General features: G+C 36.3%; 1 protein-coding gene across 1 annotated transcript in view; it reads left to right on the forward strand.

The window, feature by feature from the left end:
- The first annotated feature begins 1,649 nt into the window (after positions 1–1,649).
- Snup (snurportin-1) overlaps positions 1,650–27,568 on the forward strand; it is a 118,809-nt gene continuing 92,890 nt past the window's right edge. Inside the window, exons 1-2 of the mRNA XM_089098797.1 lie at positions 1,650–1,690; positions 24,021–24,162. Of these exons, the coding sequence (XP_088954923.1) occupies positions 24,035–24,162 (128 nt within the window). The 5' untranslated portion in view covers positions 1,650–1,690; positions 24,021–24,034. The remainder of the gene's footprint in view (positions 1,691–24,020; positions 24,163–27,568) is intronic.

Consider the following 27,568-nt stretch of genomic DNA (forward strand, 5'->3'; position numbering starts at 1 on the left):
TAATACTAAGACAATGATAAGTGTCAATATCCAACTTATACTGAGGAGCTGAAGAAAGCAACTCAAGGCTTGAGTTGAGTCAGAATAAACTATAATATTATGTGAATTAGCAATCAAAGTTTGGTTATTCATAAGATGTTCTAATGCTATGATTATGGCATTTAACTCTGCAGACTTTATAAACACATTATCATACATTCTCTCACTCATTGCAATATTAAGGTGTGGAAGGAAAGCTCCACTTGCTACTTTCTCATTCATTTTCGACCCATCAACAAAAATTGGGAAATGGTTTTTATATGTAAATGTTTTAAGTTCAGCAAATTTTTTCTGGATGAAAGCAATGGGCGTTAAATCTTTAGTCCACTTTGAAAAATCAGTATTTATTATGGGAATTGACCAATTCCATGGAGGGGAATGGGAGGAAGTAGGTGCAATAGACTTTGCGGGTACAGGGAACTTCTTCTGAATATAGACATACTCATTTGCAATGCCTCTATACATGGCTGGATTTCTTAGCCAATTATTTAGCGTGTGTGGGCTATTTGCTTCAATTTCTGTAAGATATTTTATCAAAAGAAAGCTACGTCTTTCCTTTATTGATATTAATCCTCTCTCAGTCACCAAATACTTAGTGCTTGTGGGTTTTCTAAGGCCAAATATGAGACGGATTATATCATTGTGTGTTGCTTCAGTTTTTTGCCTCTGGATCTTTGCACATGACCATAAGCGATGAGCCCATAGTCAATATGGGGTCTTATATGTGACTTATAAAACTGGAGTAAGGTTTTCTCTTACAACCCCAGGGTGTCGAAAGAAGTCTTTTTAGTATTGTTGTTTTTCTATAGCATTTTTTTTATTGTGTTTGAAATGTGGAGATGAAAGTTATGTTTCTGGTCAAGTATTAGACCTAGGTATTTAATATGATTGTCCTCTGGAATAGTTGTTCCATTTAGAGTTAGTCTTGCATTAACATAATTTTGCTTGTGGTGAAATCGGATTATTTTTGACTCGGTGGGTGCAGTGGGTAAATCTGAATATTGGGAAAAATTTTCAAATTGGAAAAGTGACTTTTGCAGCTTTGACTGTTACAATCTCAAAGGTGTAGCCGGATGACCATAGTACCAGATCATCAGCATATTGTAGATTCTTGTGGGGGAGGTTCATGTCCCAGAGATAGAGGGCAAAGAGGATGCACCTCAGTACTGCACCCTGAGGAAGGCCTTTGGTTATTGTTTGTTGGGGTGAAGAGGCTGAACTTACACAAACAATGAAACTTCGCTTTTCTGTGAAAGATTTTATAAAAGATACTAGCTTGGCGGTAGTCCAAGGTTTGCTAGTTTGGTTAAAAGTATTTGGTGGTTTACATTGTCATATGCCCCTTCAAAAGTTTCTTCTTCTTCTATTTAACAGCAGGCGGGCTTTTCAGTGATACTATTTAGCCCTTTTCCTTTTGCTTCACTCTGTGGCCAAGTTTCAAAATGTAACAACTACTATTAAATTTCACTTCTTGTTACAAAGTTCTAAATTATCGGCGCGGCTTTTTCCCTCCTGGAATTTCGGCATGGTCAAGTAACATTAACTGGCATTTTGTTTTCGCTGACTAAATAAAAACTGGGCAACTTCCGTGATACATTTCCTTACATTCAAATTGAAAAGACGTGAGCTATTGATTATAGGACTAGACCTAGTAAGTATCGAGCTGAGGTTAACTCCTCTGAAATTTCCCATAAAGCATAGATTTTGGAGTAAATTTATGTCGGATACAATTGAGGGTAAATTTTTACCAAATCATATTATTGACTTACGAATAAAGTGAATAGCCTATACCACTCAATGTCTTTTTTTATGCTCTTTCCATATAGGCTATAATAATCATTTTGTCGGAAATGAATTTCACCCCACTCCTATATGAACCAAATCAGGGTATTTATTTGTGCATTAGGGGGGGGGGGCAAATTTTATTTCTAATGTAAATGGGAGGTAAGTTTAAGTTTTATCCCCACCCTCCAACCCCCACTAATGTGCAAATATATGCCCTGAATTGGTATATATGGGTGGGGTAAATTTATTTCCAACATAAATGATTATTATATCATTGAGGGCATGGTAAAATTCTACTTTTGGCTATCTTTGTAAGGGGTTTTCATCCCTGAATGGAACTTTCAGGGATGAGTCTACAGGCTAAAGTATGGGTCAATATCTACGAAATCATATTATTGAGTTAGGAATAAAGTTAATACACCATTTGATGCCTTTTTTATGCTGATTACGAATATAATAAGCATTTCTTTTGGAAATGAATTTCAGCCCCCCCCCTATATAGGCTATACCTAACCCTGAATTGGCATATATAGGGGGGGGGCTGAAATTCATTTCTGATGGAAGTGATTATCAGCCTATATTTGTAATCAGCATAAAAAAAGGCATTAGATGGTGTATTCACTTTAGTCCTAACTCAATAATATGATTTTGTATATATTGACCAAAGTATGTCCCAGGAAGGTATTTTGAAACACCTTCCTCCACTCCTTCTCTCACTAGATGGTCCTGAAATTTGCTTTCATGACAGGTCTAGACAAACAGAAACAGAACAACAGGTCTAGAAACAGAAACAAACAGAAATTACAATAAATAACCAAGTCAAACTCAATGCAAGCAGAAATTAACATAAGTTGGGCTCAAAACCCCTATGCCTTCCCAAGGCCAGAACAAAATTTGCACTTTACTGGAAAAAATATAGGCCTAAATGTTTTTACTTTTATAACTTTAATAAATCAAATAATATTAACATTTTTATTACTAAGCATCAGTATATGTATATTAAACTGACACTGCACATTCATTTGTATTTTTTCAGTAAAGTGCAAATTTTGTTCTGGCCTTGGGAAGGCATATAGGGGTTTTGCACCCAACTTATGTTAATTTCTGCTTGCATTGAGTTTGACTTGGTTATTTATTGTAATTTCTGTTTGTTTTGTGTTTCATTTATTTATTGATGCTGATTTGTGGTAGTTTCATGCTTGGTAGATTATTTGATTTTATTTTTGCTCATTTTTTTTTAATGGAGTTCTTTACTTTTCTTTGAAAAACTTATTTTGTGGAAATTTTTTTAAAAATTAATTTCTGTTTGTTTATATTGACATAGTCCTTTCAGAGAAAAAGAAAATAATACTTTAAATCTTTTCATTTTTTAAGACTTTACAGTTTGGCCTGCTATTTGTATGTTGAATAACATTTTTCAGCAATGAATAGCAGCATATACCTTCTTAAATGTCGAGAAACAAATTGAACCACTTGTATTTGCTCCTAGCTTCCTCAAGTTAACATGTAATAACAAAATTAATACAATTCGCCAAAAAATCTGTCTACCTTCCTTGACAACTTGGATGAACTTACGCTGTTTTGATTTGGTTACATTGTAAGAGCAGAAGTAGCCCCAAAAGTTTGAACATAATACCCTCAGTCGTTTTTGGGATACTGCTGAGATGCCTTATTGGAAATTAGCATTATTACAGTGCATTTTGATTTAATCTTAAGGCAACATTTAGTTTTTAAAAATAATGGGCAAATGGGAGGGGGGATGTGGGAGGGTGGGAGTGGAAGGGGGATTAGTTGCCCTCCAATCACTTTTGACTATTAAAAAGGGCATTAGCCCTTTCTATTTTCAATTGAATGAACTCTTAGCAAAGTTCCCACAACAACTCCTTTGATACAAAGTGCCCTGGTCTAAACAACAACAACAACAAAAAATAATACATTATACCCACATCAATCTTTACTTTAAAAATGTCAAGCCTTCCACTTTTGACTATTAAAAAGGGCACTAGGCCTTTCAATTTCCAATCAAATGAGCCCTTTTTGAAACAACAACGCTTTCTATAAACACCTTATATGCCCCCAGGGCATAAATTACAACCCTTACCCTAAGGTCTGTTAGGGTGGTTGTCATCCTCTAAGACCAAATTTCCAGAACTCTCAACTACGTTAAACAAAATGGCTATCTCAAAATTTTGATTGGATGTGTTTGGGGAAATGGTGGGCGTGAGAGGGGCGTTATTCACTCTCCAGTCACTTTCAACTATTAAAAATGGCCCTAGCCTTTTCAATTTCCAAACAAATGAGCCCTTTTGAAGTTTCTAAAACAAAACTTTCAATAAAAATCTTATATGCCTGCAGGGCATAACTTACAACCCTTGCCCTGAGTGCTGGGGGGGGGTGTCATTCACAAAGACCTAATTTCCAGAACTTTCTACTATGTTGAACAAAATGGCTATCTGAAAATTTTGATTGGATGTGTTTGGAGGAATTGTGGGCATGACTAGCCCTCACAATTTCCAATTGAATGAGCCCCTTTTGAAGTTTTATGACAACTCTATCTATAAAAACCTTATATGTCCCCAGGGCAGAACTTACAACCTTTGCCCTTGGGACTCTAGGGGGTTTGTCATCCTTAAATACATAATTTCCATATTGCTATCTCTAAACTTTGATTGAATGTTTTTGGGGAAATGATGGGCGTAAGAGGGGGATTAATTACTCCTCACTCACTTTCAACTATTAAAAAGGGCAATTTCAATTTCCAATCAAATGAGCCTGTTTTGCAATTTTTATAACAACTTTCTATATAAACTTTATATGCCCCCGGGGCATAACTTACAACTCTTGCACTGAGGGCTCTGAGGGGGTTATCATCCTAAAAGACCTAATTTCAAGAACTTTCAACTAAGTTGAACAGAATGAATAGCTCAAAATTTTGATTCGATGTGTTTGGGAAAATCGTGGGCGGGAGAGGGGTGTTAGTTGCTCTTCAATCTGTTTCAACTATTAAAAAAGGCACTAGCCCTTTCAATTTCCAGTTGAATGAGCCCTTTTGATGTTTCTATGCTTTCAATAAAAACCTTATATGCCCCCAGGGCATAACTTACAACCCTTGTTCTGAGGGCTGTGGGGGGGGGGAAGTTTTTTTATCCTTAAAGACCTAATTTCCAAAACTTTCAACTATGTTGAATAAAATGGCTATCTAAAATATTGATTGATGTGTTTGGGGAAAAGATGGGTGTGAGAGAGGGGCTAGTTGCCCTCAAATCACTTTTGACTATTAAAAAGGGCACTAGCCCTTTGAATTTCCCATCAAATGAGCCCTTTTTCAAGATTCTACAACAAAGATTTCAATAAAAAGCTTATATGCCCCCAGGGTATAACTTATAACCCTTTCCCTGAAGACTGTGGGGGGAGTGTCCTGCTCAAAGGTATAATTTTCTGAACTTTATACTGCATGGAACAAAATGGCTATCTCAAAATCTTTATTAGATGTGTTTGGGGAAATGGTGGGCATGGAAGGGGTGTTAGTTGCTTTCCAATTACTTTCGACTATGAAAAAGGGCACTAGCCATTTCAATTTCCAATTGAATGAGCCCTTTTTCAAGTTTCTACAACAAAGATTTCAATAAAAACCTTATATGCCCCCAGGGTATAACTTATAACCCTTGCCCTGAAGACTGGGGGGGGGAGTGTCCTGCTCAAAGGTATAATTTCCTGAACTTTGAATGTTGTGGGACTAATTGGCTATCTCAAAATTGGTATTGGATGTGTTTGGGGAAATGGTGGGTGTGGAAGGGGTGTTAGTTGCCTTCCAATCACTTTTGGCTATTAAAAAGGACACTAGCCATTTCAATTTCCAATCAAATGAGCCCTTTTTGAAGTATCTACAACAACACGTTCTATAAAAACCTTATATGCCCCCAGGGTAAAACTTACAACCTTTGCCCCAAGGGTCGAGGGGGAGTGTCTTCCTTAAAAACATGTTTTCTATCAAAAAATCAACTACGCTGAACAAAAAGGCTATCTCACAATTTTGATTGAATATGTTTGGAGGAATGATGGACGGGGGGGGGGCTAGGTGCCCTCCAATCACTTTTGACTATTAAAAAGGGCACGAGCCCTTTGAATTTCCAATTGAATGAGTCTTTTTTGATGTTTCTACTACAATGCCTTCTATAAAAACCTTATATTCCCCCAGGGCATAACTTACAACCCTTGCCATGAAGGGTGTTGGGGAGTGTCCTCCTCAAAAACGTATTTTCTATCTGGAAATAAACTATGCTGAACAAAATGGCTTTTTCAAAATTTTTATTGGGTGTGTTTGGGGGAATGATGGGGGCTGGGGGGATGAGTTGCCCTCCAATCACTTTTGACTGTTAAAGGGGGAACTAGCCCTTTGAATTTCCAATTGAATGACCCTTTTTTGAAGTTTCTATGACAACGCCTTCTATAAAAATCTTATATGTCCCCAGGGCATAACTTACAACCCTTGCTCTGAAAGCTGTGGGGGAGTGTCCTCCTCAAAAAAATAATTTCTATGTGGAAATCAAATATGCTGAACAAAATGGCTATCTCAAAATTTTGATTGGATGTGTTTTTGGAATCGGTGGGCATGGAAGGGGTGTTAGTTGCCTTCCAATTACTTTCGACTATTAAAAACGGCACAAGCCATTCCAATTTCCAATTGAATGAGCCCTTTTCAAAATTTCTACAACAACTTTTTTGATACAAAGTGCCCTGCTCTAAAGGAAAAAAATAATAAATGATACATTGTACCAACATTGTTCTTATATGCCCTCAGGGCATAACTTAAAACACTTGCCCCAAGGGTTGTGGGGGAGTGTTCTCCTCAATAACATACTTTCTATCTGGAAATCAACTATGCTGAACAAAATGGCTATCTCAAAATTTGTATTGGCTGTGTGTGGGGGAATGATGGGCCTGGGGGTGGGGTGCAGAGTCGCCCTCCAGTTATTTTCAACTATTGAAAAGAGTACTAGCCACTCCAATTTCCAATCGAATGAGCCCTTTTCGAAGTTTCTACAACAACTCCTTTGATACGAAATGCCTGGGTGTGGAGAAAAAAAGAAGAAAAAAATTAATACATTGTGCCCACATCGTTCTTTAGTTAGGTAGTGCTATTGCGCTGCCTATGATCTTACAGCTCACTGGTGTTAGCAAAAAGTGTGAAGAACACTATTTTTCTGCCATATGGAACAATGATGAGAGAACTTTGATGATATACTCATCATTGCTCTCAGACTGCTGATCAGAGCTGAATGATGAAAGACGTTTGCATAAAAACGACAAAAGATGTAAGATCTTAGTTCAAAGATTTCACTTTTAAGGGTTTTCTGACAAAAAATGTAAGATCTTAGCACATTGATGAGTGAAAAAACGGCCCTTTTGCTTCTATTGCATATTTTGATTTGAGGCTTTAAATTGACACCTTATACCCTGTCATTGAAAATCAATAAGAGATTTTGAAAACTAGCTTACCTTAGAACAATCAGAGGTCAATTACTTGGCCTACTTGGGCTATCTCATTCTTAAAATGGCATTACTTCACTTTAACCCTCCTCCCTCCCTGATTAATAAAAATAAGTAAACTTGTATGCCCATATTTGGCTATAATATTTCCTTTAGATGTGATCAACCACTACAAGTTTATGTAAAAAATACAGTCCACTCTATAGGCCTATGTTCAAACTAGCCTTTTTTTCCCATAGCATGGTTTGTTTTCTTTTGTATTATTTTCCAGCAAATGCTAATCAATTGGCAGGGAGAAGAGAGTCATGCTATCCTTAGATATACTTTGAATATTTATAGTCAGCTATACATCTATTCATCATGGTGGTCAGGTGTTGTTTGGGAGGGGCAAGGGAGGGGGGTGCCGTTGCCCCCCAATAATTTGGAGAAAATTATCATATAGCCAATACCCTTGACTCTCTGGAGGTGGACTCCATTTGCCCCTCTATCCCAATAAAAATGCTGGAGCTATGTCCTTGATGGAGGGAATGCATGTTAAGTGAAGTGATGCACTTTTGTTTCTGATATAAGCTAGTATTTCAGATTGTTTTAAAGTAGCATAAAATTCTAGTTTAACTACTTTTTGCTATCTTGAAAGGGGTTAGGTTAAGAAAATTAAACTTTCAGAGATGGGTGTACATACTAAAGTATGTCCTGGGAAGGTATTTTGAAGTACCTACCTTCATTCTTCCCTCTATAGGGCCCTGACCTTTGATGGCCTTTAGAAATTTTTGTGTTAAGTGAAACCTTACAAAACAGATCTTCTGCTTAAACAAAGTACAAGAAAACCATTTTCTGCTTCACAACTTTGCTCAATCTCAATTTATGAAGTTTCAAAGATCTGCAAATACACCTCCTAAATTTAGAAGAAAAAAAACATTGATATGGCTTAAAATTCTACTCAAATAACAAGAATTGAATTTTCAGAACTAAAGCCAGAGAAAAAGAAACTGATAGCTGAAAATTAAGGTAAAATGTTGTTTTGTCAAAATTTTAATAGATATAGACTTGTCAAGGTGGCAAATTTCCAAGGTTTAGAAGCCAAAAGAGGGTTAACATGGAAGCTTGGCAATACCTTCCCAGAGTATGTTTTGGGCCTGGATTCATTACTGAAAGTCTCAGGTTTCTAACCTAACCCCTTTCCAAGATAGCAAAAAGTAGCTAAACTAGAATTTTACCTAAAGTAGTTTTAAGTTTTTTATATTTTCTATAGTTAAATAAGAATGAACAAGGTATCACTTTAAAGCTTCCTTTAAGGCCTCAATACACTATTTGTGAAGACAATAATTAGCCTAGTATATTTAGAAAAAGCATGAAAGGATCCAATAAATTTGTTGTGGTTAACATTTCTTAAGGAAATATGCTATTAAAATTATACTATAAGGGTCCTTATTTTACATACTTTCAAAATATTGAGGTTACTTTTCTGACAATTCACCCAATATGGTGCCAGATATAGCTCTAGGATATCTAAAGAAACTAAAAGAAGACGCTGAAACAATGAAATTCTAACTTTACAATATGCAGCATGCTTCTATTAATCAAGTGGAATGTTCATCTTCTACCTAGATAAGTACTAGAAAAAAACAATTCAAATTTATCTTAATTGTATCCCAGGAAGGTCTTTTGTAATTGTGCCAGTTTGCAAGAATTTAGGGTTGAGGGCAAAAGATATTGTCCAGAAATATAAGGGGGAGAGGATTTGTGATTTTTTTTTCAATATTTTCAATGACCAAAAAAGGAATTTTTCAATGAAAATGCCCCCAAAACAAGGTTTTCCAAAATCTAGGAAGAGTATCCCCCCTCCCAATTGAGACTACTATTATTTTAAAATATCCTATCTCCATCCCCTCCAAAAGCACTGATACTTGGTGAGCTTGGATAGTTTTTGTAAAAGTGAAAATTTCAGGGCAAATATGGAAAGTATTTGAGTCATAGAAATCAAGTTCAGGAACTAATCCAGAGTCTCAAAAATCCCCCAGGAAGATGTTTGAAGTAACTACCTTCTCCCTTATAAGAGAGAACCATTGATGAACTCTTATAATCCTTGTGTTTTTGAACTGAAGCCTTGGGAAATAGATCTGCTGATCACATGATGCATGGACAGTGTTTTGAGTTTCATACCTTTACTCTGTCCTGATTTATAAAGCTTCAAAGATATTTAACCTATTTCTTAAATTAGAAAAAAAAACCTGATACTGTTTAAAATTTTGCTGAAATAACAGGAATCCAATATCCAGGAATTAAGGAGGGCTGGGATATGGTTAAACTGGAAGACATGTTGGAAATCCAATAAATGTAGGTTTCCTGAATATAATGCAGTAAAAATTAGGATTAGCTGATTTACCTGCCCCTGGGATGTTACCTTTACATTAGCACTGAATTCTATAAGGATATTTAAGTATTATGGAAATATCTACATAACTTGCTATGATGAGGAAACAACAATAAAACAAATATGCTTCTTTTTTATTAAATGTAAATGTTCATTCTACATAGGCAGTTGCCAATCTTTTTGGACTTCTGTTATTGACAGCCTAACAATAGAGAAAGACTTTTTTGCGTGTTTTTTATTTTTATTTCAACCAGAAATAAGTAAGTAAGTAAGTTTATTTGTAACCCGCAATATAAAATAAATGCGGAGTAAAAAAAGAAAAAACAAAATAATATTATCCACAAGGAAATAATAAGGAAAACACAACATAAATAACTTAACAGTATCCATAGAATCACTAGTCTGGAAAAAAATAAATGAGGGGGTCACTGGCACATATCTTCCTTGGAGTATTGGTCCTCAGATCCTTAGCGATGTTGTCAAGCAGCACTAGAGGGTCGATACGTCCTAAATGAGAAATAATCTTGTGATTTCTTTATCACCTTGACAAATATAGCAGGAAGTTACAATATTTAAAATAGCCTCTCCTTAGCTGAAGGCGGTCTTTTTTGCGCATTAGAGGCTGCATACCGGAAAGAAAAAGAATTTCAGGAGAACAAAACTATGGTAAAGTTTACATAAGCCTTGGCGGCTTTATCTCCCTCTATTAGGAGAGATTTTACTATATGAGGATTGAATGCACTACAGAGCGCTACCAACCAGAGACGAGCATGTAGTCAAAAGTGTATCAGAAAAAGGAATCCCAAGCCATTTCAACTTTGAGACACACTTGAGTAGCATTGTACCCACATGTAAAAAAGGAGCAGGGTTAGAAGTATTAAAACACATAAACTCGCATTTTGAAGCATTTACAGAAATCCCAATCGTACTCAAAGCATTAATCGGAACATTTAGATTTTTTGTGAGGCCTGACCCAGTATGACTAACTATCAGAACATCATCACCTTAGGCAATGTGACTAACAACAGTATTTTCTAAAAACACAGTGGGAGACAGCATTCGCAAACAGTCCGCGAGCACAGTTTTAAAAATATATGTAGACAGCACACTACCTTGCCTGACTCCCTTCTTTACTGAGATAGGCTCGGATATATCAGACATCCATTTTACCAAACCAACGAATTGGAATACCAATATTGAAGAACTTTTACTACGGAAGAATTAACTCCTGCTTTAACTAAGCAGTGAAGTGCTTGCGAATGTACAACGTTGTAAGAAAGCGCCCGAGATATCAACCGAGCAAAAATAAAGTATCCTTTTTCGCATTTTTGCCAAGACTAGCAGCTGACCAAGTATATGATGGGCTTGAGAACAACCAAAACTGGCTCTGAACAAAACTTGATAATCAGAAAAGTCACATTTAGTCAAAACTTCAGGCAATACGACATACTCGAACAGCTTGCTCATGAAGCAGGACACTGTAATTGATCGATAACTGGAACACTGATCTGCGTCCTTTCCCTTTTTCAAAACTGATGTTACGATTCCCCGAAGAAAATTATCTGGAACTAACGTCTGGGCTAAACACATATAGAATAGGGGCTGAATGTGTGTTAACAATAATAGACACTTAGTGGTGAAGTGATTGTAACATAGAACATCTATATCAGGAGCATATGATTTCTCAACACTTTTTAAAGTCCGATAGATATCACCACTAGATATTGACAATATATGGACTTGCCAAAGAACTCGAGGAACAGTATTATGCAATAAGGCCTGACCTATTCAAAACTCAAAACTGACCTAGTCTAAACAAAACACAACAGCAACACTTTAAGAAATTTAAAAATAAATTTCTTGTAAATTATTGTCTCGATTTATCAGTAGTTGTAACGAACCAATCGTGCTCATAATCCTCCTCAGGGCCAAACTGTGGTGTTTTCTTTTGTAGATGGTGAAGTTCTCCCCACAGTAGAGTGCAGACGGTCTTGTATCATAATACTATCTTTTCCTGTTTAGCTTAAAGCTTATTCCAATAGGCAATGCAAAGAACTCCCCCTAAAAAAAAGTCCCTCCAGATCCCACCCTAAATACTAATGAAATTGATCCATTTTTGCCCCATCTTGGCTGGTCAAGCTCTTTATCACAAAGCTCACATGAAAGATAAAATTCTTAGAATAGGACAATTATCAGTGTTGTAGCTAATGTCAAAATATATTATAATATATTTCAAGAGGTCCTTTCTTGTAGCTCCAAAAAAAGTAAAAAAACGTCCCCAATCAAAAGTATTTCCCCTCCCCCTGTCCAAGTTTCTCCTTCCCAAAACTTAGGCATTTACCTCAAAATTTTTCCTAAGACCCGCTTTGAGATGCTAGAGATTACTGCAATAAGGGTTTGCAATTTTCAAATTGTTAAAATCAATGCTCTCTGTTAACATCAACCATGATGGATCTTTGCTAATAGCTGTCCAAGATCAGCAATCAGCAGATATAATAATTAATCTAAAATCTCTTCTGAATATCCCAATTAATTCATCTAAATGGAACCCAAAAAAATCCCCAACAAAAATAGTAGTATATAATGTTCCCCTAGAAATACCAATTCAGGAGTTAAAAGAAGTGCTCTAAGATAGGACTGGTAACACAATCCCTGTAGAAGATGTCACTCAACTGGGTAAACCCAACTCAAATTGATCAAAAACATGTAAATTTTTCTTATTTACACTGAAGGAAAAAATCAAAATTCCAGAAAAGTTATTCCTATTGGGCAAATCAAACTGCACAAGGAATACAAGACAAAGCCTATCCAGTGTCAGAAGTGTCTGAAACTGGGACAAACAACAAATAAATACAATGAAATTCTCCTAAACTGAAGTACTTGTTCCGATTCAAAGGAGTTGACATCTCGCAACAACACTCAGCTCACACGTGCCAATTTTACAGGCCCACATGAATCCACCAATAAATCAAAATGCTTTTCGTATAAGAAACAAGCACTAACGCTCCAAACAGCAATAAAAAAGGCCATACTATACTCGTTTGCAGCAATGAAACCAAATGCTGCCCAATCATAGCAAACAAAACCTGTATTGAAATCAAACAAAACTCCCAAGTCAAACACTCCCAATGCATCAAGTGCTCCTTACAAAACACCACCCTCTAAGCCCCCTAGCTCACATCTCTATCAGATAGAATCACCAAGCCAACACGCCTCCTTGCCTAGTGAGATGAGGTCAGTCTGGACCCCCTCCCAACAAGAAACACTACCAGGAATTAATCCCTTAACTGACAAACTGGATGCACAGCCAAACATGCAAACCCCTAATATATGTTTATTCATTCTAAATTGTAATGCAGTTTAGGCGATGAATATACAACAAAAGCAGAAAATTACTGTCATTGATGAATTAGCAAAAATCTAAATCCCTAATCCGTTGCTTATTCAAGCAAAAAAAGATCTTGCCCTACCAATAAAAAAACTGAACGTTGATGAGCAATCAAACAAAAAACAAATCAACAAAACATCACATATGAATACTCTAGTGGAATGTAAGATCACTTACTGAAAATAAGTTAAATGAACTAATAATTTTCATGAATAATAATTCCATCAATATTGCTTGCCTCCAGGAAACTCATTTAACCCAAAATCAACAAATTAAGTCTCTGGGATACACTATCGTGAGAAAGGATAGATCATCAGAGAAAAAAGGAGGTGGAGTAGCTTTAATAGTTAATAATAATATAAAATTCTGTGGCATCAACTTTCATAAGTTCATTGAGCATATGACTTCAAATTATGATGAATTAGCTGTTGCTACCCCTCCAAACCTAAATATATATTTCAACCCCAAAAGTGGCAGTTTCTCTACAATTGACCTACGAATTGTGTATTATTTGAATAAAATTTATATAAATAAAATTGATAGTCTATGTACTGACCACTTTGCCATAGTTTGCTCCCTAAACGAACCTGCTGAAACCCTATCGCATACCTCCAAATATATCAACACTAAAGCAAATTGGCCTATGTTTAAAAATAAGCTAAATGATGAAATTACAAGTTTCACCCGAAATTCATGCATTTCAAACGCAAAAGCTGACACACATGCTGAAGTTTTGGCATAAATGGTGGACATACAGCTAATCATGTAATAAATACAGCTAATCATGCTATCCCCAAGACAACACCCAGGAAAACCTTCCCTAAACATATTCCCAAAGCATGGTGGACAAATGAGTGCCAAAATAAATGGAGAACAAAAAAGGCAGCTAGGAGAACATTCTTAAAAAAACCATCACCTACTGCATATTTAAAAAAATTACGAGCAGAATCTAATCTAAAAAGGACCATAATTAATGCTAAATATAACTACTGGAATAATTTTGCAAATAGTCTCTCCAGAGAAACACATGAGCCAATTATACTTAAAGTCATAAGCCTGTGGGAAAAAACTTCCCCCAACCCACTCCTGTATGAGCTTATACATAATAATACCCATTATGTCAATGATAATGAAAAATCTAAGCTATTTGCCACTTTTTTTGTTAATAAGCTAACATCAAACAATTGTAGCAAAATACCCCCAATTCCTATGAACCCAAGTTACCAACCTCGCCCAGGATCCGAGTATATAACCAGCCCATTTTCAATCCAGGAAATGAATAATACAATACATCATATTAGGACCAAGACTAGCGGCAGCTATGACAATATACACCCTACATGGATAAAGAATCTCACCCCTTCATACAAACAGGAACTTCTAAATTGTTATAATCATGCTTGGACTTCATTTATATTCCCCAATATCTGGAAATGTTCGTCCCTCTTACCAATCCTAAAGAAAAATAAACCCAAAAATAACCCTGAGTCTTATGGGCCCATAATGATTACTCCTGTTATGGGGAAAATAATGGAAAAAATGATCTTTTACCGACTCCTCTGGTTTGTTGAAAAAAATAATATGATTCCTCACACTCAAACTGGTTTCAGGAAACACCATTCCTCAACAGATGCTTTCATATCGTTAAAAAATGCAATAAATGAATAATTCTCAAAAAATAACGTCCTAGTTGCAGCTTTCCTAGATTTTGAAGGGGCATATGACAATTTGAACCACCAAATCCTTTTAATTAAACTTGCAAACCTTGGACTACCCCCCAAGCTAGTATCTTTTATAAAATCTTTCATAGAATTGCAAAGTTTCATTGCTTGTTTAGGTACACCCTCTTCACCCCAAAATATAATAACAAAAGGTCTTCTTCAGGGAGCAGTCCTCAGCTACCTCCTTTTTGCCCTGTATCTCTGGGACATGAATCTCCCCCACACGAACCTACAATATGCTGATGATCTGGTACTATGGTCATCTGGCAACACCTTTGAGATTGTACAGTCAAAGCTGAAAAAGTCACTTTTCCAATTTGAAAAATTCTCTCAACATTCAGATTTACCCATTGCAACTACCAAGTCAAAAATAATCCAATTTGACCGAAAGCGAAATCATGTTATTTCAAGACTAACTTTAAATGGAACAACTATTCCAGAAGATAATCATATTAATTACCTAGGTCTCATGCTTGACCAATAACTTAAGTTCCACCTCCACATTTCAAACACAATAAAAAAATGCTATAGAAAAACAATTATACTAAAAAGACTTCTTTCTACACCCAGGGGGTGTAAGGAGAAAACCTTACTCCAGTTTTATAAATCAAATATAAGACCCCATATTGACTATGGGCTCATCGTCTATGGTGCGTGTGCAAAGACCCAGATGCAAAAAATTAAAACAATACAAAACGATATAATATGTCTCATGTTTGGTCTTAGGAAACCCACAAGCACCAAGTTTCTGCTCATGGAGGTTGGATTAACAACGATGAGGGAGAGACGTAGATTTTTCTTGATAAAACAGCTTACAAAAATTGAATCAAATAGCTCACACAACCTACATAATTGGTTAAGAAATCCAATCATGTATAGAGGCATTGCAGATGAGTATGCCAATATTCAGAAGAAGTTCCCTGTACCCGCAAAGTTTATTGCACCTACTTTCCCCCAATCCCCTCCATGGAATCGGTCAAGCCCCATAATAAAGACTGATTTCTCAAAGTGGACTAAAGATTTAGCCCCCATTGCTTTTGTCCAGAAAAAATTTGCTGAACTTAACACAATTACTTATAAAAACCATTTCCAAATATTTGTTGATGGGTCCAAAATGAATGAGAAGGTAGCAAGTGGTGCCTTCCTTCCTCACCTGAAAATTGCAATGGGTGAGAGATTGTATAATAATGTATATAATGTCTGCAGAGTTAAATGCCATAATCATGGCATTAGAACACGTTATGGAAATAAACCCTTGATTGCTAATTCAAATAATATTGTAGTTTATTCTGACTCTTTATCAAGCCTTGAGTTGCTGTCTTCAGCTCCTCAGTATAAGCGAGATATTGAAACTTATCATTGTCTTAGTATTATAGATTATCTTGCTTCAAGTGGCATAAGAACTTATCTTCAGTATATTCCTAGCCACTCTGGCATAAGTGGTAATCATCAGGTTGATGAAATAGCAAAAAATGCTATAAATATTGACCAGCCAAGTGGGAGAGGGAGACCAATCCCCATTAGAGATATTTACCGATGGAGACTATCTGATATTATGTTTAATAAGAAAAATCCTACTCTTTCCCCCTTTCTCAATAAGTACTTTTCTAAAATTTATCACAGAAATTCGTTCTGGGACAAATGGACTAAACTTTCTTGCATTCTCGTATCAGTTTCCTAATTCAAGTGGTTCAGTTCCCCTGTCCCCTCTTTGCAGGTATTGTATTATGAATAATGAAACAATTGACCATTGCCTATTTGAATGTAATATGCTGACGTCTGCACAGCATACCTTGCATTGTAAACTGTTAAAGCGTTTCAAACACTACAAAATCTCACTATCATCCAAGAGCCTAGCCGACTATTCCTGCACACAGAGCACAGAAATCGATATCTATCATCTTATATTTGAGCTTCTTGAGTCGAAGGATCTATTGAAAGATATTTGAGAATATGTACTAAATAAGAGACATCCAAGCCAGTAGCTCTGTAGCCCACAGAGTGAAGCAAACGGAAAAGGCCTAAATAATATCAACTGGAAAACCTGCCTGCTGTGAACTAGAAGAAGAAGAATGATTAAATGTAGAAAAAACACGAGTAACACGACCAGCCAAGTGGGAGACCAATCCCAATTAGAGATATTTACCGATGGAGGCTATCAGATATTAATTTTAATAAGATTAATCCTATCCTTTCCCCCTTTCCCAATAAGTATTTTTCAAAAATTTATCATAGAATTCGTTCTGGAACAAATGGACTAAATTTTCTTGCATTCTCGTATAAGTTTTCTAATTCAAGTGGTTCAATTCCCCTGTCCCCTCTTTGCAGACATTGTAATATGAATAATGAAACAATTGACCATTGCCTGTAATATGCTGACGTCTGCACAACATACTTTGCTTTGTAAACTGTTAAAATGCTTCAAACACCACAAAATCTCACTATCAGCCAAGAGACTAGCCAACTATACCTGCACACTGAGCATAGAAATCGACATCTATCATCTTATATTTGAACTCCTAGAGTCAAAAGATCTACTGAAAAATATATGAAAATATCTAATAAATATGAGGCAATCAAGCCAGTAGCTCTGTAGCCCACAGAGTGAAGCAAAAGGAAAAGGGCTAAATAGTTTTACTGAAAAGCCCGCCTGCTGTTAAATAGAAGAAGAAGAAGTAAAATGAGCAACAAAATCACTGATTTTGATAGTCGAAACGGTAGCAGGCACACACTTTCTGCTATTAATTACATTGAAACAACACTTCCGATCCGAGGGGCCTCCACACAGTTCAGGCGGGCTTGACGCAAAGAAGAACTAAACTGACGTCTCAAATTTTGCCTAATTTTAAATACTTCACCAGACTTGGGCTGATCACAAACAATCCAAAGGCGAAGCCAAAACTTCGCGCGTTGTTTAGCTTTTTTTCACTTCTGGGCACACATTCCATAACGGTTTTCTGTTGCCAAATCTAACACGTTCAACAGGAACTGAAACTGAAGCAGCTGACTTCAAACAATGCACAATCTGGTAATAGTAACAATTTAAATCAATCTTAGCTGTCGGTGACCTTACAGAGGTTTGTAAAAGGTGAAAAGGCACTTTCAGGCTTGATAATAACGAGCAAAGAACATACAAATAAACTTCAAAATTTACTTGTTTCCAATTTAGCTTATGAAACCATTTATTATGGTAAGAAAAACGGTTATAAGCCAGTAGAGCAGGCGACTCAATTTCACAAGTTAAAGGCAAGTGATTATACTCAATGTTATCATCCAAAACAATCACAAGAGGAACCACGATAGATCCCCTTGAAACTTTAATATGGTTAAGATTTGATTTAGAACAACCTCGGATATGAATGTAGGTAAACTGTTTATCTTTATTCACTCACTGATAGCCACTAGGCAAAGTATTAAAAGATAGGTCACTTCTTTCAGATTGGGACAGAAGATTGGCATTAATATCACCAGCCACAATCCAATTTAATCCCTGATTGGTTAGTCTTAGCAGAAGTGTCCTGAGTCGCTTACAAGAACCCGCGAAGACACATAGGGAAGAAATGTTCTTGCGATTGCATGGCATATAGACATTCATGAGGACCATATTGCCGAATTTTTTTTTCCAGTAACTTATGATCAGAAAAAAACAAGCTCACGTTTCTTAGCGAGGCGAACTAAAGTTGCAAGGCACCCAGAGGGTCGACCGCGCGTTTTTTTAGCTTCACGTACAAACGTATGGTGGGGGGGTGACCGTTTAAGAGTATCTGTATTGGCTTTAGTTAGAAAATGTTCCTGTTGGAAAACTATGTCATAATCATGAAGCTCATCAATAAGAAGATCTTTGTCTTTGGTTCCGTTAATATTAAGTGAAACAAAGCGAAATCTACTGCCATTAACAGTCATTTTTTATCCTTATTCAGAGTCTTTTTAACACTGGGCATCTGAGACTATAGGAAACATGATTTCCCCCGCAGTTGGCGCAATTCGGGCTTTCAGTGCAAGGATTATCACGTGTGTTACAATGTCCAGCAGCGCACCGTGAACACTTTTGATTAATCGATGGGAGTAGGCAATTTCCGACAATGTGGTTCTGCGATTGACAACGTTAGCATCTAGGAGGTAACTTCTGAAAACGTCTAATTTTAAAAAGATCGTATCCCAAACAAAAATCCTCATTTATAGCTTTATTTAAGGCAACATCGTCTAGAAATTTAAGGTGGAAGGATCCGGAAGTCCCAATTTTAGTTGCATCAACGAGACCGGGAATCATACTAATAAGCTCTGATTTCTGCACAACAACAGGGATGTTACTCACAATACCAAACACTTTTTAATCAATGAAATGAGTGGTTACATTTAGCTGACTAGTTGTAGCGGTGGCGAGAGAGACGACTGAGGCTTTATCTCGGGTATGGACTACCCATCTTTTCTTGACAGGATCAGATCTCACACTTACGATACCATGATGACCATCCAGGGTATCAAGGGTCTCTTTGCGCTCAATAGGATCTTTGAGGTCAGTAGGTATTTTTTTTAGAATAACTGCATAGGATGGTTTTGAAGAGACAGTACACTCTTGCATTAATGACGGAGAACATCCAATTGTTCTAGGCAGGAGAGTTCTCACGCAGTCAGACAAAGAGCTTACCTCAGACAAACAGGAGTTTACACGGTAATTCAACGCACAAAAAGAATCGGCAGGAATAAGTGGTACTTCACTAGGGTGGCGGATAACAAATACTGGTAAACCAACATCACCAGCATCATACTTTGCAACAGTATCGATAATATCAGAGACACTATTAATAAACGCATTTGTACCGACTCTCTTAGGCTGAATTTCCCCAGGATAGCAAAACTGGAAGATTCCGTGCTTCAGAAACCTGGGCGAGCGTGAAAAATTCAGACATATGTTTCTTCATAATATCTGCAGAAAAGCCTTTTTCGATACTGTTTTGGACAAAATTCAGAACAGGACAATAAACGAGCATTCCAGCGGTCCACGCCATCAGCACCAAATGCTGAATACATACAGAATGAAGGAACCTAGGAACAAGGGAAGTGTAAGGATCCCCCGCAATTTACGGGTAACTTAAAACCGGTGGGTACAATGCGTCGGTTGCGGGACGTTCCTTCCCCTCTTCTGCTAGTTCCCAGTACGCTTCTTAATGGTAAGAAATCAAAAATGGCGCTATAGAAAATTGATACTGTAGATGGCATGCCAATCTACCTGAGAAAAAAAATGGCAATGGTGAAAATACCCAGGGAAAAGGGCTTATCCCAATAATTGGGGAAGGTCATACAAACACTACTTGACAAAAAATCTATCTTTAGAGGGTAAACAACAACAGGAAAAGACCTCAAAATAATTCAGAAACTTTTTCAAGTTACCAGCAAAGATGCCAACTCAGACACAATAGCATTGAATATACTATAGATGGCATGTTGATTCTTAACATTTGAGATCATTTCTCATATTTATTTTTGATAATGAATGTCTTTTTTTTTTCTATAGAATAGTTTAAACTTCTTTTCTCTCTTCTCTTGCATAAAATTTAGTCAAGATTTGTGTTATCTTTCTGAGTTTTCTTTGGGGGCTAATTTGTTTAGGCTGCTAATCTTGGTTGGAATTTTGTTATAAACAACCTACCTGCAGAGAAAGACAGGTTTTATTTATGGAAAACCTTGTTAAGTTTTTATTTCAACTGGAAGTTGATTCCTAACATTTGAGGTCATTTCTCATATTTGTTTTTGATAATAACTGTTTGGCGTTTCCTCTTGTTTAAACATTTTTTCTCTTTTTTCACATAAAACCTAATCAAGATTCTTGTTTCTTTAAGGACTTTTATCATCAGAAAGGTTTTCTGTCTGTTGAGAATACAGATTATTCAACATTCAACCGGTAATTCTCTTTATTAGAGTCATTAAGAAGTTTAAAATCATATTTTTGGTTTTCTTACTACAAAGATTGACAATGTAAAAATTTAAAGAGTTACTGCTTATTTTTATCATCTGGAGTCATAGCAAGATATGACAGTATGGAGAAAATCTTTAACTAAGGGGCCTTTATCATACTAAAGATTTTGAGTCTTAAGCCTAGTCAAGCAGAATTATGTCAACCAGTTTACCTATCTCCTAAGTTTTTCTCACTTGATTATGTAATTAGATAGGGTTAGTATCAGGTGACCTCCTCCTGTGTAAACCATGCTGATTTTTGTTGATAAGGCTGTTCTCTTCTAAATGGTTTCTGCTCAATAGACATGCTTAAGTCTGTCCTCCATGGCTTTACACCCAATAGAAGTCAAACTTATTGGTATGTAATTTCTAAGGCTATATTTTCATCTTTCTTAAAGAATGGCTAAAATTTTGGCTTTCCTGTGATTTCTAATCACTGGTTTTTTTGTCAAAACGCATTGAGAACACATTTCAAAGATACTTTTGACAAATCTATAAAAAGCAGTTTCTCTCAAAGTGAAAAATTAGATGCTATCTGCTCTAGCACCTTGATTAGGAGGCTCCTCAGTTTTTAAAGTATGGGTTTTTGGATTGAAACATGGTATACTTGTACCAATAAATATTGACACAAAGGGCACTAAAAAAAGGGATGGTTGAGAGTGCAGCCCCTGCTGACGTGGTGGCAAAATTAGTTCTAAAGTTAGTTAGTATTCAAATAATCTGCAACTTCAGTTTGTCAGTTATCAAATTATCTTAAAGCACAATTGCTAGTGATGGATGAATCATGTGTCTGCCAGCTTCAGTGACGATAGTTACTCCTCTGCAGTGTCCCAACCTGTGGTCTGCAGTTTATTGAGCCACTTCCTATACACTGATGACTTGAGCACATCAATGCTAGTAGATGTCACTGTTTATTTTTTCAATGAGGGAGCTCTACAAACTGACAAATATATGAAAAGAATTTATTCCTTATTCTGGTATTTGCTCATTTCTGGAAAAGCTTATGAGTTTGACCACAAGTTCTCTTTGAATCTTCGAGTTGAAAAAGGTCAGGAATTGTATCCTCAGCATTTATAAGCTTATATGCTGCTATCACATTGCCTTGTCTGCGTCTATATGTTAGAAATGGTATTCTGAGCTTATGGAGACGGAATGAATATGGACCATCACAGAGATCTTTTATAAATTTTGTTGCCCTCCTCTGGACTGATTCCATTGATGCTTGGTCAGTCATGTTAATTGGGCATGCAATACACATTCAAAACCTTTAGCCTTGGTCAAACCAGACTCTCACATAGCTTAGTCATAACAGTCGCCTATTTTCCTAAGCAGACATATGTATCACCAAGAACGGTGGTTGGCTGATGCCTTATGCTAGAATCTTTTAGGGTTATTTTTAAAATCATAAGCAATATATTCTCCGTGCCCTTAAATAGCCTCTTTTTTCATATTGCATACTTTATACCCAAAAGACAAACATCTAACTTCAATCGTGTCTTTTCTAGTAAGATCCAGTTATATCCTTTTAATCAGGCAGGTCTGCAGGATGCTGACCTATGCCTCTGCTCCCTCCCTCCAAAGTTTAAGCCTAAATTTGTGCCAGGACTGGAGATATAGACCTGCATGTCCAGAAAGGGAGTAAAAGATGTGAGCTAGTTTTAAATGATTCTTCCACATAACTGTGTTCATGCAATGATTTAGAAGTATTCTGATTGCAATACATTCTAACAGTGTAGCATAAGAAACTAATTTCTGCATCTTTTTTAAGAAGAGGTTTCTCATCCATCCTTCTTACTGGATGAGCTTTTAAAATCATCATTTACATCAGATGCTCTGAAAGTGTGGGGTGCCACCCTCTGGCGGGGGGGGGCAAGAAATTAAAAAGAATCAACATTGTATTGGTAGTATAGAAAAGGATTTGTGAAATTTGCATAATAATAACTGAGTCCTGTATAGTATGTACAGTTCAGTATGTTTATACATCACATACAGGCAGCAACATTTAACACAACTCATTAACAGAAACAGTTGATGATACAATTAATTAACAAGATGCTGGGTAAGTGTAAAAGAAGAGTACCCGATTTTGCTTGAAAAAATCAGAGAATACTTGTCCCATTTGCAACTACTTATTTATGTGAAACAGGATTTTCTGCCCTAGCATCAACAAAGTCCAAGTACCATGGAAGACGAGATGTCAGTGAAGAATTGAGACTAGCTTTATCAAATATCCCTCCTCGTTTCACCAAACTTTGTGATAAAAAAAAAGAAGCCCACCCATCACATTAAAAGTAACCAATTGATTAAAACATTTTATAATAAGTACAATTCATTTAAAAATAAATTTGTTATGTGAATGTCAAAATTAGCCTATATTTGTTGTTTGTTTTTATTTTATGGTACTCTAAAAATGACTATTAAAATTATCTTTATGAAGAGTGTGCACGTCTGGGGTTGACGAAAGTGGGGGAGGGGGGTGGCCTGAAAAGTTTGAAAACCTCTGGTTTACATCTTACTTATGGCTTTAAAACAATTTTTTATTTTAAAGGATATGACAATATTGAAACTTGATCAATGGTGTCAATAAATGTAAACAAAAATGATGTAAATAAACTGAAGTTTAATCTTGTGTCAAGACTGAATATAGAAATCAGCATTTCCAGGATGGGAGTAAGCTCCAACAATATACTTCAACAGAAAGAAGTTGAAGAGAAAAACTGATCCTTTTAGTATGCTTTACCATATAATGAAGCTGAGCATTACCAATACTGTTGTGTTAGATTAACTAGATTACAGACTCATCTGCCATCTAGCATTCTTATGTATTATTGCTGGGTTATGATGGGAATATTTCATTGAAGATTTACATAATTAAGAATGTTCCAAATAACTGTCAAAAAAATCTTTTATTATAGGCTTGCAAAATGACTTGAGAGCCTGTTAAATAGTAATATTAGTATTATACTCTGGATTGCCATTTACAATATATTTTTTTTGTGTCAATGAGACAGATGGAAGTTTCCAACCCCCTTTTTTTATATGTTTGGCCCCTGTTGTACCTATTGAAGATTGTTTTTTTGTTTTTTTTGAACAGTAGTTTTGTATCATTGTTAAATTAGGTAAAAATTTTCTATTTAGAAATAAGATTTTTGACTCTGTAACATTTTAAATGATAAATTTGGAAGCACAACAGATCCAGCTACATCTTTTAAGCTTTAATGTTCAGCATACAGAATACCAAATAGCTAAACATTAAATGATTTTTTAGGTAGTTCTTGTATCATGGAAAGCCTCGTAGAAGCTTTAGAAGAAGTGAAGCAATCTAAAAGTAGGCTTTGTTTGTATAAGGCAAAGAGGAGCCCAAATGATCAAGACTCACGAAGAGAGAGTTTTCTTTATAACCACAAAAGGTAACAGATCAGTCTTTTGATCTTTTTGTTTTCATAGACTGTGTTTTTAGTGACACAGCAAGCAACTATGGAAAAGGTTACAGGTTTGCATGGAGGTGGTGGTTAAGTCTCCCAATAAGACAATGAAGGATTACATTTATCCCAAATAATTGGTTAAAATCTGTTCATTTCACAAAAATTATCAATTCTAATATTGAATAGTATTGTAAGGAAGCTTGCGCAATCTTTTTGCCTACTTTATTTAAAATAGACTAGGTCACCAGGCCATGTTCTTTCAAATATTTTGCCTTAAAAAGAGCTAGGAATCTTCTACAAAGGCTGGCCAACCTTAAAATGTTTCGTCCAAGAGAGTCCTCCCAAACAAATTTGGAAATATAGCTCTCAGAATTGTATATTCCCCAATGAAAAATTTGTTATATTCCCCCATTCTCCTCCTAAATTATGGACTACATTCACCGAGATGACTGGACATAAGAAAAAAGTTTATTCTATTAAAATGGAATGATCAATGGTGGGGACTTAACAGGTAATTGAAGGATGTTATTTAGCAGTGAGCAAGGGGGCATGGTCCTTGCCAAACTTTCAAGGAATGTACAAAAAACCTTGGAAAAGATCGATTGTTGTGAGGCTTGAGGATGTTAGAGGTCATTCACAAAATGATGTCCCTTTTCAAAGCATTTAACTTCAGAACTGACAAAAACCATTGTGGCATATTGTTTTGCAATTGGTGCAACATTGTGGCCCATAACTCAGTGAGGACCACTTGAGCATCGATTTTCTCATTTGGGCCTACTTGTAGATGATTTGTGACTAAATTTAATGAAATGTGGAATTGTAATGTGTTCTATGTTTAATGATAAGAAGAGTTTGTACTTTTTTCTATCATAGCAAAGTTAATACTCCTGGGCATCTTCTCCCTATGAAGCAAGTGAAGCTTGTTTTAAGGGAATTTTAAGTGACTTTGCTTGGAAAACATGTCACTAGGTAACTGACTACCAGGTGCAGCTTCTTGAGGGTAATTCCTCCGTGCAAATCCCATGATTAACACAATACATGACACCATGATTATCTGTCTTGGTTTTTTAACTTTCTTCTTCTATATAAGGACTAAGGTGTGTGAAACTTCTTTTGTCTTTTTGTAATCTTTTTTTTCTTATATGCTCAATAATAAAAGAAAGTTTTGTTTTTTCAAATTTAAAACTAAAAATAGGAAGGTAAGATTTAGAGAGGCCAAAATATTTAAGATAAGATGTATAGAACAGAAAGAAGTTAAACAGATGGTTGTAGATGACAGAGACCATATGTGTCGCAAACTAAATCGTTGTTTTTGGTGTCCCCCCTCAGACAAATGATGAACTTTACATAAAAAAATACCTTGCGAGTGATTGTGACCTCCCAAAGATAAGCATCTCTGATGTCCGTCGTCTGAGGAGTCAGTAAAGACAAGTTGCAAACACCAGTACCGAAAAAAGGCCTGTTCCCATATTATTCTCAGTCCCAGATTTCAAGACTAAGAAGCAGATTTTACAAAAGTCTTACAAAAGAAAAGGGTCAGGTACGATTCAGTTCAGAAATGATGTATCCAAGATTGAAAAGGAATGGCCAAGATTGAAACTGAATTATAGTTCCAAAAAACGGTCAGATTCGTGCAGCCCTTCCGGCTGCAATGGAACATTAAATGTTATACCCTGCAATGTAACAAGTGTAAATAGACAGTTAAAAGGTAACATTTTTTCAAAGTAACATTAGGGACAAGAAGTCCCCTCCAGGCATGTTTCCATATTATTCTCAGTCCCAGATTTCAAGACTAAGAAGCAGATTTTACAAAAGTCTTACAAAAGAAAAGGGTCAGGTACGATTCAGTTCCGAAATGATGTATCCAAGACTGACCTTCAGAAAAGAGCAAAGTTATACGAGGGGTTGCAGGTCAGGCGTGCACAGGGTGAAGCTGATTTGGTTATCCGTGGGAATTATAGTTCCAAAAAACGGTCAGATTTGTGCAGCCCTTCCAGCTGCAATGGAACATTAAATGTTATACCATGCAATGTAACAAGTGTAAATAGACAGTTAGAAGGTAACGTTTTTCAAAGTAACATTAGGGACAAGCAGTCCCCTCCAGGCATGAAACGGAAGAATAATCTTTCCGTGTTGTATACAAATGCTGATGTACTTTCAAACACACTTGATGAACTGTATTCTTTGGTAAATTTACAGAAACCTGATATAGTTATCATGACTGAGGTGCTTCCACAGCACTGCCTCAATCCCGAATACTTTTCTGTCAACTGAGTGGTTATAATATCGTGTACAACAAGCATTTGAAAAGAGAAGTTTGTATTTATGTTTTGTCGTCATCAAAATTGAAATATGAAAAAGTTGGTATTTCGTTTACTAGGAAATTGAGTGAAGTAATTAATTAGGAAGTTAAGTTGCCGGGAGTATCCCAAAATGTGAGGATTGTGGGCATATATCGGAGCCCATCTGGAAATGAATTTAGTATGTTAAATGACGATCGCCTGCTGAGTTATCTGTCGTACCTTTTATCCGTTTCCTCAAAAATTCTTGTTCTTGGTGACTTCAGTGCGCCCGATATCGACTGGTTATCCCAAGCTACGTCAGGGACGGACCAGAGTTTTTCTTTTAAACTTGTACGAACCTTACAGGATTGTTCTCTGTAACAGCATGTTGTTGATCCCACAAGACTCAGAGGTAATTCCACTCCCCAGGTACTGGATTTGGTAATCACGAAATCTCCAGATGACATAGTAGACCTTAAGATTCTGCCACCTGTAGGTAAAAGCGACCATGTAATTATGTCTCTATCAATGAATATAAGTGCAGCGGTGAACTCTGGTTCTAAATTTTATTATGATTACAGCAAGGGTCATTATGATGAAATTCAAGACTTAATCCGTTCCGTTTCTATTGCTGAAGAGCTTCAGTCTAGAAATGCGGATGTGGATGTTGCTTTTGAGTTCATCCGAGAGGTTATAAAAGAAGCACTGACTCGCGGATTTTTGATGACCCAGTTACTAGTGAAGAAGACGACTGCAAAAATTTGTACTTGATGCTATTAGTGATAAAAATAAACAATGGAGACGGTATATGTTGGAAAAAAACGAAGACTCGAGGTGTAGTTATAAAAGGGCTCGGAATCGTACCACTCGATCTCTACGCGTTAACCGGGAATCACTCGAATCGTCAATCATTACTAATATTCGACGGTGTTCAAAGAGGTTTTGGAAGTATGTTAATAGAAACAAGACAGAATCCTCGACTGATTCGTGCATTTTTGATGACCCAGCTACTAGTGAATTAATAAGCGATGATCATAAAAAGGCTGATGTGTTTAATCAATGTATTCGTCAGTTTTTGTAAATCCGAATAATGTTCAAGCGTGCAGTCT

This window comes from Artemia sp. Qi Xiang Cuo, chromosome 13 (genome assembly GCF_049724085.1).
Source record: "Artemia sp. Qi Xiang Cuo chromosome 13, ASM4972408v1, whole genome shotgun sequence".
Taxonomy (NCBI): Eukaryota; Metazoa; Arthropoda; class Branchiopoda; order Anostraca; family Artemiidae; genus Artemia; species Artemia sp. Qi Xiang Cuo.